Raw genomic sequence first — 18096 nt, 5'->3', positions numbered from 1 at the left:
GCAATAAATAATCATGATGAAACATAACTCTTTATACAACAGATTTATTTTTGGTCGGCTAAATGCTGTTTGGATTTTTTAAGAGACTGAAAAGTAGCTGTCCAGAACAGGAAGTAAAATCTGATTTTACACGGAGCATTCCATTTCTTCATCCGTAAGTCTACAGTGTGTGATGTAGCGGTGACAACATGAATCAATTCACTCTCTCACAGAAGAGGAGACAATTTCAACAACAAAAGGAAGGCTTATGAAGGGCGACATGTTTGTGCAAAATCACAAAATCATCATAGTGGGGGGAAACATAAAACACATGTTTGTGACATTAAATAACATAAAGGAAGAGTTCAGCAGCTTTTCTGGTGCAAGACACGAAACACACTCTCTTAGAGCACAGACAGACAGGAAGAGGCACCGGACACAAGATACATTCATAAAGTGCCCATTCATACACATGTGGGTTATGTACATTACATAGTGTGTCTGTTTTTTAATCATCAAAGTGCTTCAGAATAAATGAAGGTACAAAAAAACTGATGAGGCTTTAGAGCGGGAAAATTAACAGAAAAGATGAGAAAAAAGAGAAGTCATTCTGTTTGAGTACAAGCTGCCTGTAAGTCAGACATGAACACTACTCCAGAGGGGTGTAGGGGTGGGAATCGCAGGGCAACTCCTAGGGATGCACGATATTGGATTTTTTGCCGATATCCGATATGCCGATATTTTACAACTCATTTAGCCGATTACCGATACCGATATTTTTTTCCTGCACACCTAATTGCAGAGATCATCAACTCTCTTCTGTATTGGAATTAGCGTACAGTATAATGGTGACACTCTTATCAGATTTGTTACAACGGTCGGGGTGACGGGTCTTGAGATGGTTAATCAAGTTTGTAGTGTTGAAAGACTTTGCCTTGGCTCCTCCTCGCATCACCGAAGCTGAGCAGTCATTGCAAATAGTAGTTTTGCTATCTATTTCGGACACTTTGAAAAACTTCCACACCACGGACATTTTGGCTTCTAACTCTCTCATGCTGCAGGTAGACACACGTGACGTCATCACGCTGCGCCGCGCAGGTCTTCTTCGCGCTGGGGACATTGCGCCGAGGTCGGGCATTTAATCAAGTATGCAGCAGCCCATTATTTTATCGGTTAATTATATCGGCGAATATCGGCGTGTTGGCCGATATCCGATAGTTCATTTTGAAGCCAATAACGGCCGATATAACGTGCCGATAATATCGTGCATCCCAAGTAACTCCCGATATGGTACGCAGCCCACGATAATATCACGATACAGTGGTTCTGCAATAGTTGATATATTGCAAGACAATCACGATATCTCATTAACTTCTCCTTCGGCCAGTTCGTTCCCATTCACGTTACCCTCATTCATGTCTTTAGCGCCACCGTGTGGAGTCATGAAGTAGTGACGAGGTGAGTCAAAATCGGCATATATTTGTGAATTTAAATTGCGATATTTGGCGCCAGCTTAGCGGCAATTGTATTGCACGAGTTAAGACGATGATATATTGCCATATTGATATTTTGTCCCACCCCTACCTGGCATGTTTAGTGTTTAAAGGGGATCAGGAGGCACCCTGTACACCAACAACTACTATTTCATTTGTCCACGTTTCACATGTAGACTTGATTTAAAGCCACTGAATCAAAGACATGAGCTGTGGAAAGGCATAAAGAAAAGTTTTAAAATAATTGTTAACAGATTATTTTGATCAGTTTCCTTTAGTGGTCGGCAGTTATACATTATGAAGACAAAGGTGGAAGATGAGTTCCTCTGCTGATGAAAGGCCGCGTTATACGGTTGAAAGTTCGAGAACAAGGCTTTAAAAGTGAAGCTTGAGTTTTTGCTGTTTTTTCAAACTATTTCAAAGAATTCAAAGTTTAATCCAAAAGGAGGCAGCTGGACTTGGTTCAGGTTCTTGAAGTGGTTTCACCTCTCATCCCAAAGACTTGGAGGAGCAAGAAATATAAGCCTCTGTAGGTCATTAGGATGCTAATAGATGGGCAATCAACGGAGAGTCGTTAAGCTGTTGACTTTATAGCACCAAGAATCATAGCACCCCTCTGGTGTTGATGGGTCGTTAGGCTCGCCTGCCTCCGATGTCATGTCTCGTTCAAAATCGTCGGGTTTGAAATGTAGACTGCAGACCTGAAGAATTTTTAGACGATCCACCGGTATATTCTCTATTTCAGATTCTGCCCCGCTCTGAGCTGTTGCCTGCAGTGAAACAGTAGTATTTCACTCCAGCGTCTCTCGCTGGGCCGTTCCTTTCAGAGGGAGGGGCGCAATGCATGCTGGGTCTGTAGGAATGTAGAATGGGCTAAACCACGAGCTGTTTGTACAACTTTCTCTACAGCTATGGCGCTGATTTTAGATATTATTGCTATCGATTACAGAGAACGCCAGCTTTGACTGACTTGGCTTTTTCCAGTAGGGGGAATTGCTCCTTTAACATAGATGGTCAAGGAAGCCATCTACACTCACAAATCTATTAACACACTAATGACCTACTTATATTTCTGGCTCTGTCCACCAGTCAGTAAGAACTGAAGGAGACTTTTGGATGAAACGTCTTTAAGAACTTCAACCAAGTCCAGTCGCCTTTTGGATTAAGCTCAGAATTACGATGAGCTGGATGACTGAGAACCTTCAGAGACACTATTTCAAAGATTGTTAAAACGACCTGGCAGGATCAAAAGGTAGTTGTAATGAAAACCCAGGGGGGATACAAGAATGAGGAGTGTTTACATCAACTATAAATATAGTATACTTTATCAGAAGAAGTAATAGGCTGAATATAAAGATTTAAAAGTGTTCCACAAAGTGCTATTGTTCCCTATAAATATTTCAAACATTTATTCTCTAGCCTGGTAAATATTTACATACCCATTATATACAAACTGTTGGTCATGAGGTCAAAGGTCAGGTGGTGTGCTTACCTGAAAATGCTCACACGTAAGCTGGTGCGACAGACCACCTTGGAGGTTTCAGCAGGTTTGATTTGGGTTGAACGGTGTTTCTGTGTGTGAGTCTGTAAGCTAATTTTTTACGCTTTTTTAGTCTTTTTTATTCAGATTTCAAACCTTAAAGATTTTGAAATTTGAGTTTAAACGCTTTATCAAAATATCAAGAAACTCATGATGTTGTAAGATTCTGTCCTGTGTGTTTCTGTTACCTTATGTGGATGTCTGTAATGCTGTTTCACAATCAATATCTGCTCATTTCTTCTTCGTCTACTATGTGACAGTGTAGAGTTCCTCCTTGCTGCTCTCACAGAGCGTGTACCCACACACCCGGGGTCTCCAGCTCCAGCTCCAGGTCCAGCTCCAGCCCCTGCTCCACCCTAGCGCCTCCCTGTCCCTCTCCCTGGGCGGAAGCAGGAACACCACACAGCTCGCCACCAGGATGTGCCACAGCGAGTGTGTGTAAAAGTAGTTGTCCTCTGTCTCGGCAAAAATGTACAAACACACCCCGATGAGGGCGCAGAGCGCTCCGGGGATCAGGTAGAGGACCCAGCGCTGCCAGGAAGGAGGGTAACAATGCCGCCGTCGCACCCCTCGGTACACCTGTAAACAAACGGGGACAGGAAGTCCATCGTTTGATTTCATGTTGTTACAATAACAGAAATTGTAAACTTTGATTCAATACTAGAATAAAAAACGGTATTAGATAACAAAAATAGAAACCCTATGCACACAAAAAGTCAACCTGCACACAGAGAAACTGTCCTCTGTCTGTCTATATTTTACTGTGTTAGGAACATTTCTATGCGTCAGTCATTTGGCAGTCTCGCAGAGCCTTCAGTCAGCAGGTTGGGACTTGCAGGTTGACCTGGTGACACCTCAGTCCCCGTCTCTCTCCTCTGCTCTCTGTCTGTCTGTAGCTCACACTTAAGGGCACACATCTGTATGAGATGCCAAAGAATGGTGACAAAACATCTATATTTGTGGACCTGGATAAGAGAACGGTTTGCTGTGTTGTAAACGTATAGGAGCTGCAGGTGTGACACAGGGCTGAGCAGAGAGACACTCAGAACAGGCAGGATGAAGCTGCAGAGGTGTGGGGGTGTTTATTTGTTCTTTAGAGCTGCTTTGAAACAATCTGAATATAATGTTGTGTTTTTCTAATTTACTGCCTTTCCTTTCTCTCTCTCTCTCTCTCCTTCTCTAGCACACTCGACCACAGCTGCTCTCTCTCTCTTTGTTCACAGAAGCTTTGAGTTGAAAGTCTGATTGTAGGTCTGTGTATTATTCTTAAAGCTTTTGCACTTTTTGATTCAATCAAACATAACATTAACAGAGATTGGTATGGAAAAATGTTGAGGTTTCTATACTGTTGACTGTTGATACTAAATCTTTGTTTTCTGCCCGTTAATACGGCCTCGTGCCTACGACCGAATCACAGCCATGATGATGTTCAGCACAACATCATGACCTCGAGTGTGATATTGCTTTTATACAATAGTTATACAAGCAGGAAATAGTAGTAAACGGTAATAACCAACAGCAGATTATTTTTTGCTCCACCAACTCAACTAGTCCCACAACTTAACTGAAACTGTTGTTGCCAAGCAACCCAAACATTCTCTTGCTCTCTGTGTCTCATGGTTACCACATATCAGCTGTTTTTATCATGTACATTTATCTGTTTCAGCCAGTGAAACAAGAGTCTGCTGTGTGATTCTGAGGTACCGGCTTGATCAATGTAGACATACACGGTCTGCTGTAATGGTAATTAACAGTATTCAGAACACCTGACTGAGGCGGAGTGATACAAGTAAAAAGTCCCTGTGATGTTGTTTTCTATATCTGCACTCATGGAATGCCTCTTATCCAATCAGATTACTCGGTCAGAACTAAGTGTTGTATATTGGTGCATGTCTTACCCAGGCAGAGACCATGAACATGATGGCACAGAGGACGGGGCCGAGCAGGTTCCACAGACCTTTGCGGTCCAGCTGCATTGACATGGCTATCAGCAGAGCCCCGAGCATGAACAGAGTCTGTTAAGGTGTAAAAAAAAAAAACAGGACAACTTGTAATCAAACTTTTCACTTTTAATAGTGGGAAGTGTATTAATAGTATTGTAGCAGGACAGGCAGTAGTCAGTGTCTTACATATTTGAATGTGTCTCTGATGCGAGCCATGCACAGGATGGTGACCCAGATGGAGCAGACGGACCCCAGGAAGTCACAGTACTGAAGGGTATCGTAGTCCATGATACACATCACGGCTACACCGGGCTGGTCACATGCGTGGTAGAACTGCAATATGACAAGAAGAGGAATCACTATGAAAGCTGTACAATACAGTTTAAATACCAATTAACACTCACATTATATGATTATGTATAACAGATCTTTCTATTGTGACCAATCTGGCATATGTCTAACTTAAAATCTGCTAATCAGAGAAATGTACAAAAAAAATCTCAGATGTTAAAAGTAATGACGACATGACGGCTCCCTTAAAGTGAAGCCAAGCCTCTCTATCGCCCCCTGCTGACTGGCTGCAGTATAGGTCATAAAGCCCGCCTCCTCCATGTTAACAGATGGGACATGAGTCAAACTATAAAATCAAAATACACATCAAATAAATGTTTCTCAAACATGGTTTCTGTCATTATAGTTAGTTCTTATCATGCTGATTTACGTCCAAGTGTTCATTTTTCTGACAAGTTTAGTTTTAATTAGTTATTTGATGCTGTCAAAAGGATGATTGACAGCTCTGTTGACAAATCCGGCTCCTGCAGCCGATCTGTTCCTGATTAGCAGAGTAGAGGAGGAACGGAGAGAGGAGACGTAACTAAAACAATCACTACAGTCATTGAACTTTACATATCTGTGAGCGCCTGCTTCAGACCAACACAAGAAGCTGTTCTGCTGTTAAACTTGCAGACGTGCAGGATCTTTGCGGGGTTTTTTTCGGTAAGTTGAGTGTGTGTTTTGGTTAGACGCGTCGTCCATCTTTATATACAGTCATTGGCCAATCTACCTAACACAGCTATCAATAGCTCTATTAACACCATTACATAATCGCAGACAAGATGAAGTCCTGAAATAGTTTAACAACCACACCCACTAGTAAATATACAAGATGATCCTGAAATACATCACCTTGTGATCACTACACAAGTGAGACATTAAACTGCATTTTTATTTCAGAAACATAATGATAGATTTGATTTATGATTATTAAGTTGTACTTTTAGTTCACACTGGAGGCTGGAGGATGCACATACGAAATGCTTGATTGCTTTCACCACATTTATGTGCTTTTGTGTTACAAAGAATTAGGTGAAAGATGAATTGCATTTGTAAGATGGAACATTTTGTGCCTTTACTCTACATATTTAGCTTAACAAACTGTAGCTGGCAGTCCTCACAGTCTTGTAAGGAGGACTAGATTCTCTTGAGGTGACTTGGTCTCACTGGAAGTGTGATTACAAAGTGTTTGCACAACAGTAACTGTAAGGCTGAAGGAACATGTGTAACACTCTAGAAACAAGCCTGAAATGCATGAAGTATTGCCACATCTCTGCACAAGTGTACGTGCGTTATGCAGCGTGTGTTACCGTGGAGAAGAACATGGTGAAGAGGTAGACGGAGGCCTCTGTGATGTACCAGCGTCTGACGGCCACCACGATGGCCGGCAGGAAGGACAGGTTACTGAGCGTGAGCAGAAGAGTGGCCGTCACCTGCCGCAGGTACGACTGAGCTGTGGAGTCATCAGTGCAGCCCCACCCGTTCCTGCCTGAACACACACACACACAAATTAAACCAAGTGAATTAATTAAAGTGTGTATAAATAAAATATAACGTGTGTATGTGTGTGTGTCGTACCAGCCTTGCAGACACAGGCAGCGTACAGGTAGCTGTAGGACCTCAGCAGTCTACATTCTCCGTACGTCCCACAGTCCTCCACACAGGCACTGACAGACACCTCAGGGACCACAGACACCACTGATGCGTTTCCACAGTCACTGCTGCAAGAAACACACACATTGACATGTTAAACAAAAAAACAAAAAAATAGATTATTGGTGTTTTAGATACAGGTTTCTAAATATGAAACATGCCGCAAGTAGAGATACAAGCTGTGGGGTAAAAACTATGTCAAAGTTTAAATACAAATACACAAAATAAGCAGGGAAGTCTCAACCTAGACACACTGTTTAAAATACCGTACCTGGTGTAAATATGTGTTTAATGTTAACATATACAAGCTTACAGAGGCATTACATGTGTAAACAGTGTTACGGTTTGTATGTGTGCATTACAAAGACATTTATTGACTGTTGAGTATTCCTGTCTCTATTTGAAGGAGGATGTTTGAGGTGCGGAAAATATTATAAAATACTTTAGAAACATCTTTTAGGATGGAGAAATGTTTGTATGTATGTGTGTGTGTGTGTGTGTGTGTGTGTGTGTGTGTGTGTGTGTGTGTTACCTGTTGCATGTGAGCTGCAGGGTGAGGTACCAGGTTGTTGACTGAGGAAAAGGCAGCCTGACCACAGCTTTAGGAACACTGGTATTCACACTGACACCATATCCTCCGAACAAAGCTGCAGACACACATAATAATACGTTTTATTATTTCCATAATGTTAAGGCAAGCTTTCTGTTAGTAATGTGCTGCTGGGAATCAGTGGATGAACAAAGATTGGACATTAGTGGAATCTGTTACATTTCAAAAAGGACCTGTTTTGTTAAATATCAAGCTTAAATTATTTAACATGAATGAATACTACAAAATAACAGCTTTTTCCTTACAGCTGATTTCCACAGTAGTAAGCAGTTTGAAACTGTGAAAGCGGTAGGCCAGGTTAACCAGTTTCTGGTTTTGGAAAGGAGAAGTTAACAATATTACGGCTTATGGCAAACCAATGCTACTGTGTTGCATCCCTATTTGCTCTTAAAGGAGCAGTTCGCCCCCGGAAAGCCACTGTGAGTCAAAGCTGGGGTTCTCTGTAATCAATAGAAGCAGTGTTGTAAGTTGGTGCTACAGCTGTGGAGAAAGTTGTACAAACAGCTTGTGGTTTTGCCCATTCTACATTCCTACAACACCCAGCGTGCATTGCATGATAAAAACAGCTGATCTGTGGTAACCTGGAGACACAGAGTGCAGGAGAATGTTTGGGTTGCTTGGCAACAAAAGTCCAGTTTCAGTTAAGTTGATGAACTAGTTGAGTTGGTGGAGCAAAAAATAAACTGTTGTTGATTGTTTACTACTTTTTGCTGCTTGTACAACTATTGTATATATAATAACTTGGTCTCAGGGTTTCCCTGACAACTAAAATGTAATTAGATTAGGGTTCCAGTGCTTTGCATTGTGAGACAGGGTAGGCCAGGTCGACTGGTCTGATGCAAACTAGATGAATTTTTCAGAACGACATCCAGGTATTTTTGCATATTGCATAACACATGCTACCTTTTGTCCTGATCAGGACATGCTGCTGGTACAAAGCAGGTGGAATGAAATACAGCCACAGTAAAGTTGCAGCATATCCCAGCATGCACTTGGTCCTGCACCCCAGGTGTTTGATGCATCACTTGTTAAATGCATCAATTCTTTTATGTTCGAGTAGATACATCACTGAAGTTAAGTGTGTTACCTGAGCGACAGGGTTGAGAGTTGTTGAGTTCCAGGACTGGAGCCCAGGGAGAGAGACAGGCCACAACGCTGCTGCCGTTTCCCAGGGTTACATTAGTCTGCACACACGAACAACACACACAAACACACATGTAGAGCAAGTTAAACTAGTACATTACACAAATAAAAAAAGAGCACAAACTCACAAATCTCATATCTAAACAGGCTTTATCAGAAGCCTGAATGTGTGTGTAGTGATTCAGTCGTACTTACAGTATTCAGTGTGAGCTGCAGGTTGAGCGTCCCCCCAGTGGCCTGTGTGTGCAGGGGGTAGCTGAGCAGTGAGGGGTGTGTGTTTGAAACGCTGACGTTGGGTCCGTTGACGGGGGTGAATCGGAGCGACAGGATGTCCACCTCCTCGTACAGCACGGGGAAGCTCCACACACACGCCCACGGCAACAACGGCGTTAACAGTGATGCCGATACGTTGCCAAAGCCGACCGCGTCTGTAACCACTGAGCTGTTTCCTGCTGATGTCGAGTTGCTATAGCTGCTGTTGCCACGGAGTTTGCTGATGTCGTCATCTGCTGAAAGGCCGACACTTTTTGGCTTACATCCCACTGAGGCAGAGGAACGCAGAAAAGAGAGAATGCAGACAGGTAGAGGGTCAAAACAGAGGTGTAATGTGTGAAACTTAAGTTTAAAGTAAGGGTGTGTTGTTTGTTCACCTGTGTAGTTTGAGACGATATTAAAGGTCACAGTGCGGTTGTCTTGTTTGCTCTCCACAACAACTCGTAACCAGGTGTCCCAAGGCGGGTTAGAGAGAGCAGCAGAACAGCTGATCCCTGAGCAGTTCACTGTCACTGGGTCATGATGGGGGGACACGGAGCCCAGCCTGAGGACCAGTGAGCAGTTTCCGCTTTCGGCTGCCTCCTCTGATGAACAGTCAGCCACAGAGACGGAGAGAGAGGAGGCAAACTCTGGAACAAACAACCTGAGACACACACAAACAGATGAACTCTAATTATAAAGACTGATGAGAAAAATGTAAAACAAAAACACAGGATGGGAGCACAGGAAATTAAATGTGTTTACTACGGCTGTATCAGACAAGAATTCAAGATTTTGCCTACTTGAGTCTCGTCTCTCAGTGGGACATTAAAACATTTCCACCCAGTGTTTAAAGTCGTGATGTTGTTTTAAACTACAACAGATGAAAGACTTTTGTTAACAAAGGTCGAGAAATAGAAAAAGTTAGTGCCAAAGAGTGTTTGAGAGAAACTGATTTTTAACAAGAAACATATTAATTCAGTATTTCTACCAATCATTTACGGCCCGGTTGCTCAAAAGGTTTCATCTGGGTTTGGAAATCCACTTTTTTTTTCTATCCAGGACGAGGTAAGCCATCTTATGTTTATTCTGGTTGTTCAAAGAAACCTGGATAGGATCAACCTGATCCGGATTCCGACTTCTTGGGATTACAAAATCCTGATTACCAGTGCTCTAATCTCTAATTACAGATTCTACACACACATGTATGCAGGAAAAACAGTCCGTGAGGAGAGCAAAAGCAGGCGGAATGTAATACGCTGTAATGACATCCCAGCTCCCATCAGAGTCATCTGATGATGATTTAGCTTCTTATTAATCTCTATAAACAAACATCTGCATGCTAACAGCTAACAATCAGCTCTACATCAAATATTCAACTTGAGATAAATTCCCTTATGCTGTGTCACGAAAGCCGTTCAGCGTTCAGATGTCCCGACTTCCTTGAATGCATCAGAGCGATCCGACCTCCGTTCAACAAACGAGCATTTTAAAAGTAGTTTTCTTCTCCTCTTGAGGACAGACCTGACAAAGCTTCACTTTTACTTGGTACAAATCTGCATCATGATGAAATTTAGGCAAACTTAAGATCTGTTAATTAGAAATAAATCATAAGAAAAACGGGTTATTTTTCTGTGAACAATGCAGCATGTGGAAAAGGAAGTCTTGACCGAAAGCAGTTTATGCTAAACGCTGGCTACACGCTCGGCATGTTCACCGTTGTCCCCAGAGGCTACATCGTCGTCAGACTATAGCCAATGGGAACCCAGATTGCCAGCGCTCTGAATGTAACTTTACACTACGTCCTTTGACCATAGGGGGCGCCAAAATTCGCACAAGACTAAAGCTCCTGACAGCTGCTTTTATTTGACTATTTGATGTTTATGTATAATATATAATATTGATGATATTTGGTGAAATATTTTATGGGGACAAAATCCTTTATTTTTTCCACAACCCTAAAGTCTACCTCATCAGCTATGTCACTCAAATCAACAATTCAAGAGAAAAACCTTAACTCAAAACTTTTGTTAAATGTTTTTCCCCTCTAATCCAGCCTGAATCCTCCCCTCTGCTTGGATCAGGGTAATCCTGATTTTATTTTTTATTAACGTAATCAGAATCAGAAATACTTTATTTATCCCCACGGGGAAATTTGTGTGGATCAGTTGCTCTGACACAGAGAGAAGCACGGAGAAATATATGGCATAAAAATAGAAGTAAGAAATTTTTAATCTTATCAGATTACCTTTGGACAACCAGGCCTAGGGCTATTTGTTTAACAGAGTAGCAGACCTTCGTGGATGTTTTGACTCCCATTTAAAACCTAACTCACTGAAGGAACCCTCACCTAAATACAAGCCTAGCACGTACAATCAAGCTAGCAGCAGCTCTGCTGCCTCTCCTGACTCCTGTGTCTACTGAGGAGCATCCGAGAAACTCTACATTTTACATGAAGCTGCTTTATTCAGTGTGTTTACCTTTTTTTTTTTTTTTAAACACAGGTCGGTTTGTATTTGAGAGAAATGGAGCTCACCAGATAATCAGGCTCCAGGTAAAATCCTTGTGAACTATGAAACTGCAGAGCCATTTAGAGACTTATTTCATAAAGTTAACATCACTTTATGTGCATTGACACAGCTGAATAAAAAGTTCAATTACTCAACAGACAAACCGTGAGTCCACTTGGCTGACAATAGCTCACAGGATTCAGCCCTCGTGTACACATACACACACACACGCACTACTTACTTAAGGCGTGCAGGTCTGTCAGGAGCTGCAGTCTGCTGGAGGAAAGTGCCCTGCTGTAAAATGGGCGTGTCCACCGCTCTCCTGAGTGACAGCTGAGGCTGGAAGAAGTAGGAGCAGGACGGAAAGCCCTAACAGATAAAAACAAACATTAAATAAACACACTGGCACACAGTTGTCTTCAAATGTTTACCTTCCATACAGGTTTTACAGGTGACTGACAAACCAATGAGCGTAATGATCAGTAGTGGGATAAAATGGGGGACTAAAACACACTCAAAATAAAAATTACTAGAGAGATATTACACAAGATGTTAAGAGAATAATGGTGAAAAAGGCCGATCATTTGCATCGCTGCAATACAAACAGAATCCTGCAAAACAAGCAGCAGAAGAATGCAGTTTAGCTGCTTCATGTGAGAAACTAATCGCTGCTCCGGTGAAACTGGTTCGGTTCAAAGCGAAACTTTCATGCAGAACATCATTAAAATAATGACACTTCATCTTAACCAATACAAAACAGAAGTATCTACTGTAAACAACTCCAAACAAACCTTCTGCTCAATGCGTCCATCATCTTCAGGTAAGTGGGCAGCGACGTACCAATCCCCAGGAGCAGGACTGGAGAGGTTAAAGGTTGTGGAGCTGTGTGATGTCACCGGCAGGATCAGAGACAGACCGGGGCTCCACAGTGTTGCATTGGGAAACACATACCCGGTGGGGTTTATGACTGGAGGGGCACCCCATCGAATATGGCTGAAAGAGAGAGAGGGTGTCATAAGATTGTAAAAGAATAAAGTTTGATTTCACTGAATAAAAAAATGCAAGGCAGAGAGAGCTGGGATGTTGGTAGATAATTAATGATGCAGAACTTAGTGTATCTTACATGGTGACATTGTGCTGTCCACAGTAGAAGTTGTGGCCCTTGGTGACGGAGAACAGCCAGCGAGCGATGGCGGTTTCCTCCGGGATATGAAACCTCTGCAGCCGGACGTTTCCGTACCAGCCATACTTTGACAACTTCTGAGCCGGTTTGGACGAGAGCTCCGAGACAAACGTCAACTGTCCATCTGTAGGGTGTAAGATTTTTTTTTCAGTTAAAATGCACACAGACACAAACACAGATTTTTTGTAAAGTTTAGGAACTGTTTATCTTTCAGAAAATGTGTGAGTCACTCGGTGTTTCAAGTAGCCCAAGATGATGCTCTCAATTGCTTTGTCCACAACCCAAAGAGTTGTGTTTTCTTAAGTAATTGCTCATTCTGATTTAAGGTAGAATCTCGAAGATATCAGTTTCGTTCTCTTTGATGGCACCTAATGGCGATCAACAGTAATTGCAAGAGTCCTCTTCCCAATTTAACCAGAAGTCCACGGTTGGCTCCAGTTGTAACTCTTGATTTTCCTCGCTGACGGTCGCTTTCCTTTTTAGACTGTTTGCCTTCATCTGAGCGTCAAATTTGTTTCTTTCTTTGGATTTTCACTTATTTTTTAAGTTGTATCTTTAGTCAACGATCTATTCTTTGATTGTTCAGACACTCCCCCTACCCTCTCTGGCAGACCAACCACTGCTGGGTGATGGGAAACGTGTCACTAACTGGGCGCCGCTTGTGATTTTTTCTGCGAAAGTCACACCAGACACCCAGTCGATAATAGTACTATATACTGCAAATGCAAAGGCTTTCATCAGTGGGACATAGGCTCAATCACCATTGTGTTATCTCATTCAGTGATAGATAGTGACTTAAAAAATGAAGGAAATGGAAAGGAAGCCACAGTATGCTAAAACTGTATATGCAGATCTCATATAGTGTAGATGAAATTTAAAATAAAAGAACATAATTAGAATTCATCCTGGCCTTTAAGTGCAAAGCAAAATTCTTATCCAGAAAAATGGTCACACACAGAACCAGAGATTTGACACATCCAGGCCACAAAAGACTGAAATACCTGGTGTTACATCTTTGAGCACAGTGTTTGTTGGCAGATAATATATGTGATTGAAGATTAAGTATATATGGCACATTTATAATTTAATATTAGCCTACAAACAAAAAAAAGAAATAAATAAAAATCAACCAGTGAGATGTACACTTAATAAAAAAACAACAAGTAAAAAAAACAGTATAAGATTAATAAGGCGACACTTGATGAATAAGCGTTTTCTTATTAGAAAAGCAAAATATTCTGGAGGTTGAATGAGATAGACTGTAAAGATTTCTGTTGTCATCTTCATGTTAATTAAAGTTCGTAAAAATATACCTCTATAACCATTTGCATGTGCGGGACAGTTGTGCTGAGTGTGCCAGAGACTGTACCAAAGGTCTTTTGCATTCAGTAACAGAAGCAGAACGAAATAGTTAGCCACCATGCTAACACCAATTCCCTCTGACTTCGTCCTTTCTTGCTAAAAACACTCACCGTCTCCTAAAGTCCCGGCCGTCAGGGCGACGAAGAGGAGACAACGCAGAAAACAAACTTCCATGTTTCCTTTTCGAGCGTCTGAACCATTACATCGTCCTTTATCCACCTATAATGTCACACAAATCCACCGCGGGGAGTCATTACTACCTGCACAACACTTCCGGGTTCCCATGTAAATACATGACGTCAGGAACGTCCTCGGGAGCTGCCTTTGCGGTCCGTCGGAAAAATTAAGATCATAAAGAATAAGGTGAGAAAACGTTGAAATCCATTGATTTTAACATATGTGCGGCTAATATCGGAAATACAAGGACTATTTATTTTACACAAACATACTTTTATTCAGTACATTCATACAACGCTGATATTTCGGCTGAGAAATGGATCAATAAAGACTTTTTTGGTTTATTACCAGAACAGGTCTTTACAGGTTTATTTTTGCATAATGTTCACCATTGTGAAAGACTTCAGGGAGGCTGGACAATGAATGACAAATGAGCTAAAGAAAATATTAACTGACATTATTCTATTATAAGATAAAAAGTCAAATAAAATTCAGTGCAATCAGAAGAAAAAGAAAGAAGGTCAGCTGATGAAATGAAAACTACAAGTTAAAGATCATAATCTCAAAAACTTAAGTCCCCATTGATCAGACATGGCAATTACATTTCTGGATATCTTTATAACGAGCTCCACCATATTGAAATGTCCTTATTTTTTGATAAAAGTTGTTTTTTATCCAACTTCTTTCAAATTTCTTAGATACAAAAGCAGTAAAAGTGATCACAGATCCTACAGAGTGGGTAGTGACATTGAGACAGTGACACTTTCATTCATCATTAATTTATCAGTGCAGTTCATCAAGTGTAATTTAAACACCACTTCACTACTTGCAGCTAACTGTAAAGGGGAAGAACACAAACCAAAGGTCATACAATATAATCATAGAAATGTCACATCGTCCTGTGACTCCACCCAGCACCACTGAGCATCATAGCCCAGCAAAACTGTCTCTCTGTTGGTTTCGCTCTCCTCCATTTTTATTATATCGTTCTGAGAGGCTTTGAAACTCTGCTGAGTCTGTGTTTCCTCTGACTGTTTACAAACATCAGATTCCGCCTTCACCTCTTTTCTTGCTCTGCTTGATCTCAGCAGAGCTCTCCTGATGGCGTCAGCACCAGATTTGTTGTCTTTTAAGGAAGCTACGTTTGAGTCCTGTGGCTGTGACTTTGGTAAACTGGCAGTGACCAAACCGTTGGCAGGAGTTGAGGATAACTGACCATGCCTGCTTTGTCTGACACAAGTGACTTCAAACACGGAGGCCGAAGGACTAGGAGGTCTCGCTTCAGTAGACTCGGGGCTCATCCTGTAAAAGTAGCCCCTGTGGTTTGACTCATCGTGGTCAGTGTGAGCTGGAGGATCTGCTGAGTCATCACATGTAGTTTCTGTCAGATCCTGAGTTGGACTCAGGTTTTCTCTGTGGGAGCAACAGGAGAAATATTGAGCCAGATTTGAAGCCTGAGCCCTGAAAGCGAAAAAGCTTTAAGTCCAAATCCAGCATGATTCAGCTCCCGACTTCTTTGGGAAACTCTTTAGTTTATTTTTAGGTTTAGAAGTTGTGTGTTGAATGAGAACAACTACACTGCATTGAAAAAAATGAATCTGGCAAAATGCTGGATCTTAGTGATGTTTCTGTCACGAATGGGTCGGCTTTAAGAGCTCCTTTAAAGAGGGGGTATTATACTGTTTCACATTTTAAGACATATATGTGACAATGTTGGATGTGCCGCTGTGAATGCCAGGTTTTACACTGTTTTATCTACACGCTGCACTTTGTGACGTCACAAAGAGCAGACCTCAGCAGGCTTCGGAGAGCTGGCCAATCAGAAGAAAGTGGGCTTGTAGGGGCGGGGTTTCTTAAGGGGACAGAGATTTGTGTCAGGCAGAGGCTGTATGAGGGCCTGCACAGAGCACCAGAGTGAGAAAAAGTTTTTCAAACTGTAAATTATGCTAAGCTGCTCCACAGGTGTCATAATACACCCCCCTAACTAAGACACAATTTCTTTTTGTTCTGTCATTTAAAAAACTGATCAGAAGCATTCTAAAAGGGTGTTCCTAAAAGGTATCTCTTAAATACTATGCAGAAAAGTAATAACATTAAAAGCCAGGCATGATGAGACTTTTGTATGTAGACCTGGTGCACAATGTTATTTAGTAGTGTGTTATTTCTGTAAGACAACTAGGAGGACAGTTATTCTTGACATATACCACTTTATATTGAATATTTTAAGTAATTTATATGCTTACATACGAATCATGCGTCAAAAAAGTGCTAAATTTAGCTGAATCTCAAATCAGTGAGAATCAAAAGGAAAGAGCCGTTTGGAAGCAGACATAGCTGACTCTTACTGCTCAGCTGACCCAAAGGATCTGGTTCACTGAAAAGACTGGTTCCAATCACAACAGGACTTGTAAATACAGATGTTAGCGTGTTTTGAGATGATGTTCGGAACTCAGTTTAAAGGTGTTTTAATGCTGGTCAATGCAAAAGCCTCTGGTAAAATGATGACTCATCTGCACTAAACTAATATCTTTGTTCAGGCTGGGGTAAGATGTTGTCCGTCTGTGCACACAGGTTCCTTTACACCTGCCAGAATAAACTGTACTGTACCTGCAGGGGGACATTGAGAGCCCTTGCTCTTCTACAGTCACTAAGCTGCTCAGGCTGCCCGTCAGGCTGCTGCCACGGCTGACCAAGGTGTCCCTCTCCTCCATCAGCCAGCGCATGGCCTCGATGCCCTCGTGCACGGCCACCAGCTGCCGCAGAATCCTCACATCGGCAGAGCGCAGACACCTCTGCAGGAATACAGTGGAGTTAGACAAGTGTAAGTATTGGAAATGATGAGTGTGTGCCCACAGGGGCCCCTATACTGAAGTAATCTTCCCCGAATGAGTCCCTTGTGCTTATTTGACTTCAACACATGAAGCAGAAGAAATGAAATAAAAAGAATGAGGGAGGATCAGATGTGAGGAACGAGGTGGAAGAGAATGAGCAGAGGAATCCAGACAGAATGTGTGAAATGAAAGAGAGGGAGGCCAGGTGAGGGTGTGGTGGAGAGACAGGTGACAGTGGTTGTCAGTAGACATTAAACAAGCAGGTGAAGTGGCTCCGAATGGAACTCTGTGCTTTGACAGTTGTTCAGAGGAAAAACAAGTCATCAGAATAAACATAGCAGTGATTCCTGAAGCAAGTTGTGCAAGTTGTTGCATAAAATGAAAAGAAGCATGCAGAGAAAGATGCATTCAGGAGCACCCAAACTGACTAATCATTGCTGAGAATAAAAATCTTTACCATCTCTTGTTGTAAGTTGCTGATTTTGTCAGAAAAAGTCTCGCTGGAGGCAGATCCCCGCTCCCCCCTGTCCACCACATCAGACCTCCACCCTTCCTCACAGTCCGCAGCATCCTTCATCCACATCAGAAGGCTCTCCGGAGTTTTCCTGCCAACCTTATTTTCCAGTTCTCTAAGATCTGGGAGGGAATCGTGGATGATTTCCTCTGCCATCCCTCCGCGCACTGATTACTTTCCAGTAGCTTTGAATGGAGAAGAGCTCGTACGTAAAGCCACTTTAGAAGTTGAAGCCCCAGCGGGTAAACCACACAGCCGTAAATCTCCCACACTTTTCGACTTACAGCAGCGTCCACACGTTATATTCCTGAACAGTCCACAATACACCATGATCACGACTGAAAAACGTGCCACAGAGGCGCAGAACGAGCCGTGAAACCGCTGGAAGTGCGAGCGAGCTGATGTAGGCTGGGCTACTCATCCCTCACACTACAGAGGTATTGCTGGTATGCAGCCCTAAACGTGATGCTGGAAAGTGGAGGTGCCCTTTGTGTCGTCCTGAAACAATGGATGGAGTTTCATACAAGCGGTAACAGCAACACCTGTACCCAGCGAGCTGCTGCTGGGAGCGCG

The 18096-nt window shown here is 42.2% G+C and overlaps 2 protein-coding genes across 2 annotated transcripts; both read right to left on the bottom strand.

Annotated features, from left to right (window-relative positions):
* Nucleotides 1-43: 43 nt before the first annotated feature.
* On the bottom strand, nucleotides 44-14271 carry pgap6 (post-glycosylphosphatidylinositol attachment to proteins 6). Its single transcript, XM_069685557.1, has 13 exons — nucleotides 14112-14271; nucleotides 12580-12763; nucleotides 12248-12449; nucleotides 11698-11825; nucleotides 9345-9610; nucleotides 8890-9236; nucleotides 8639-8735; nucleotides 7474-7588; nucleotides 6867-7009; nucleotides 6599-6777; nucleotides 5142-5288; nucleotides 4911-5027; nucleotides 44-3591 (listed from the first exon to the last, which is right to left on the bottom strand). The coding sequence occupies exons 1-13, from the start codon at nucleotides 14173-14175 to the stop codon at nucleotides 3262-3264; spliced, it is 2319 nt and encodes a 772-aa protein (XP_069541658.1). The 5' UTR covers nucleotides 14176-14271; the 3' UTR covers nucleotides 44-3261.
* Nucleotides 14272-15056: 785 nt separating this feature from the next.
* On the bottom strand, nucleotides 15057-17679 carry LOC138611087 (leucine rich adaptor protein 1-like). The gene is made up of 3 exons (XM_069683999.1): nucleotides 17467-17679; nucleotides 16786-16970; nucleotides 15057-15591 (listed from the first exon to the last, which is right to left on the bottom strand). Exons 1-3 carry the CDS (start codon nucleotides 17677-17679, stop codon nucleotides 15057-15059), a joined length of 933 nt encoding a protein of 310 aa, XP_069540100.1.
* Between the last annotated feature and the right edge of the window lie 417 nt (nucleotides 17680-18096).

This window comes from Semicossyphus pulcher, unplaced genomic scaffold, assembly GCF_022749685.1.
Source record: "Semicossyphus pulcher isolate SPU_LCO1_2020_fin unplaced genomic scaffold, fSemPul1.0.p SCAF_7, whole genome shotgun sequence".
NCBI lineage: Eukaryota > Metazoa > Chordata > Actinopteri > Labriformes > Labridae > Semicossyphus > Semicossyphus pulcher.
The sequence above is the reverse complement of the archived record's forward strand: the minus strand, read 5'-3'. Positions and strand labels throughout refer to the sequence as shown.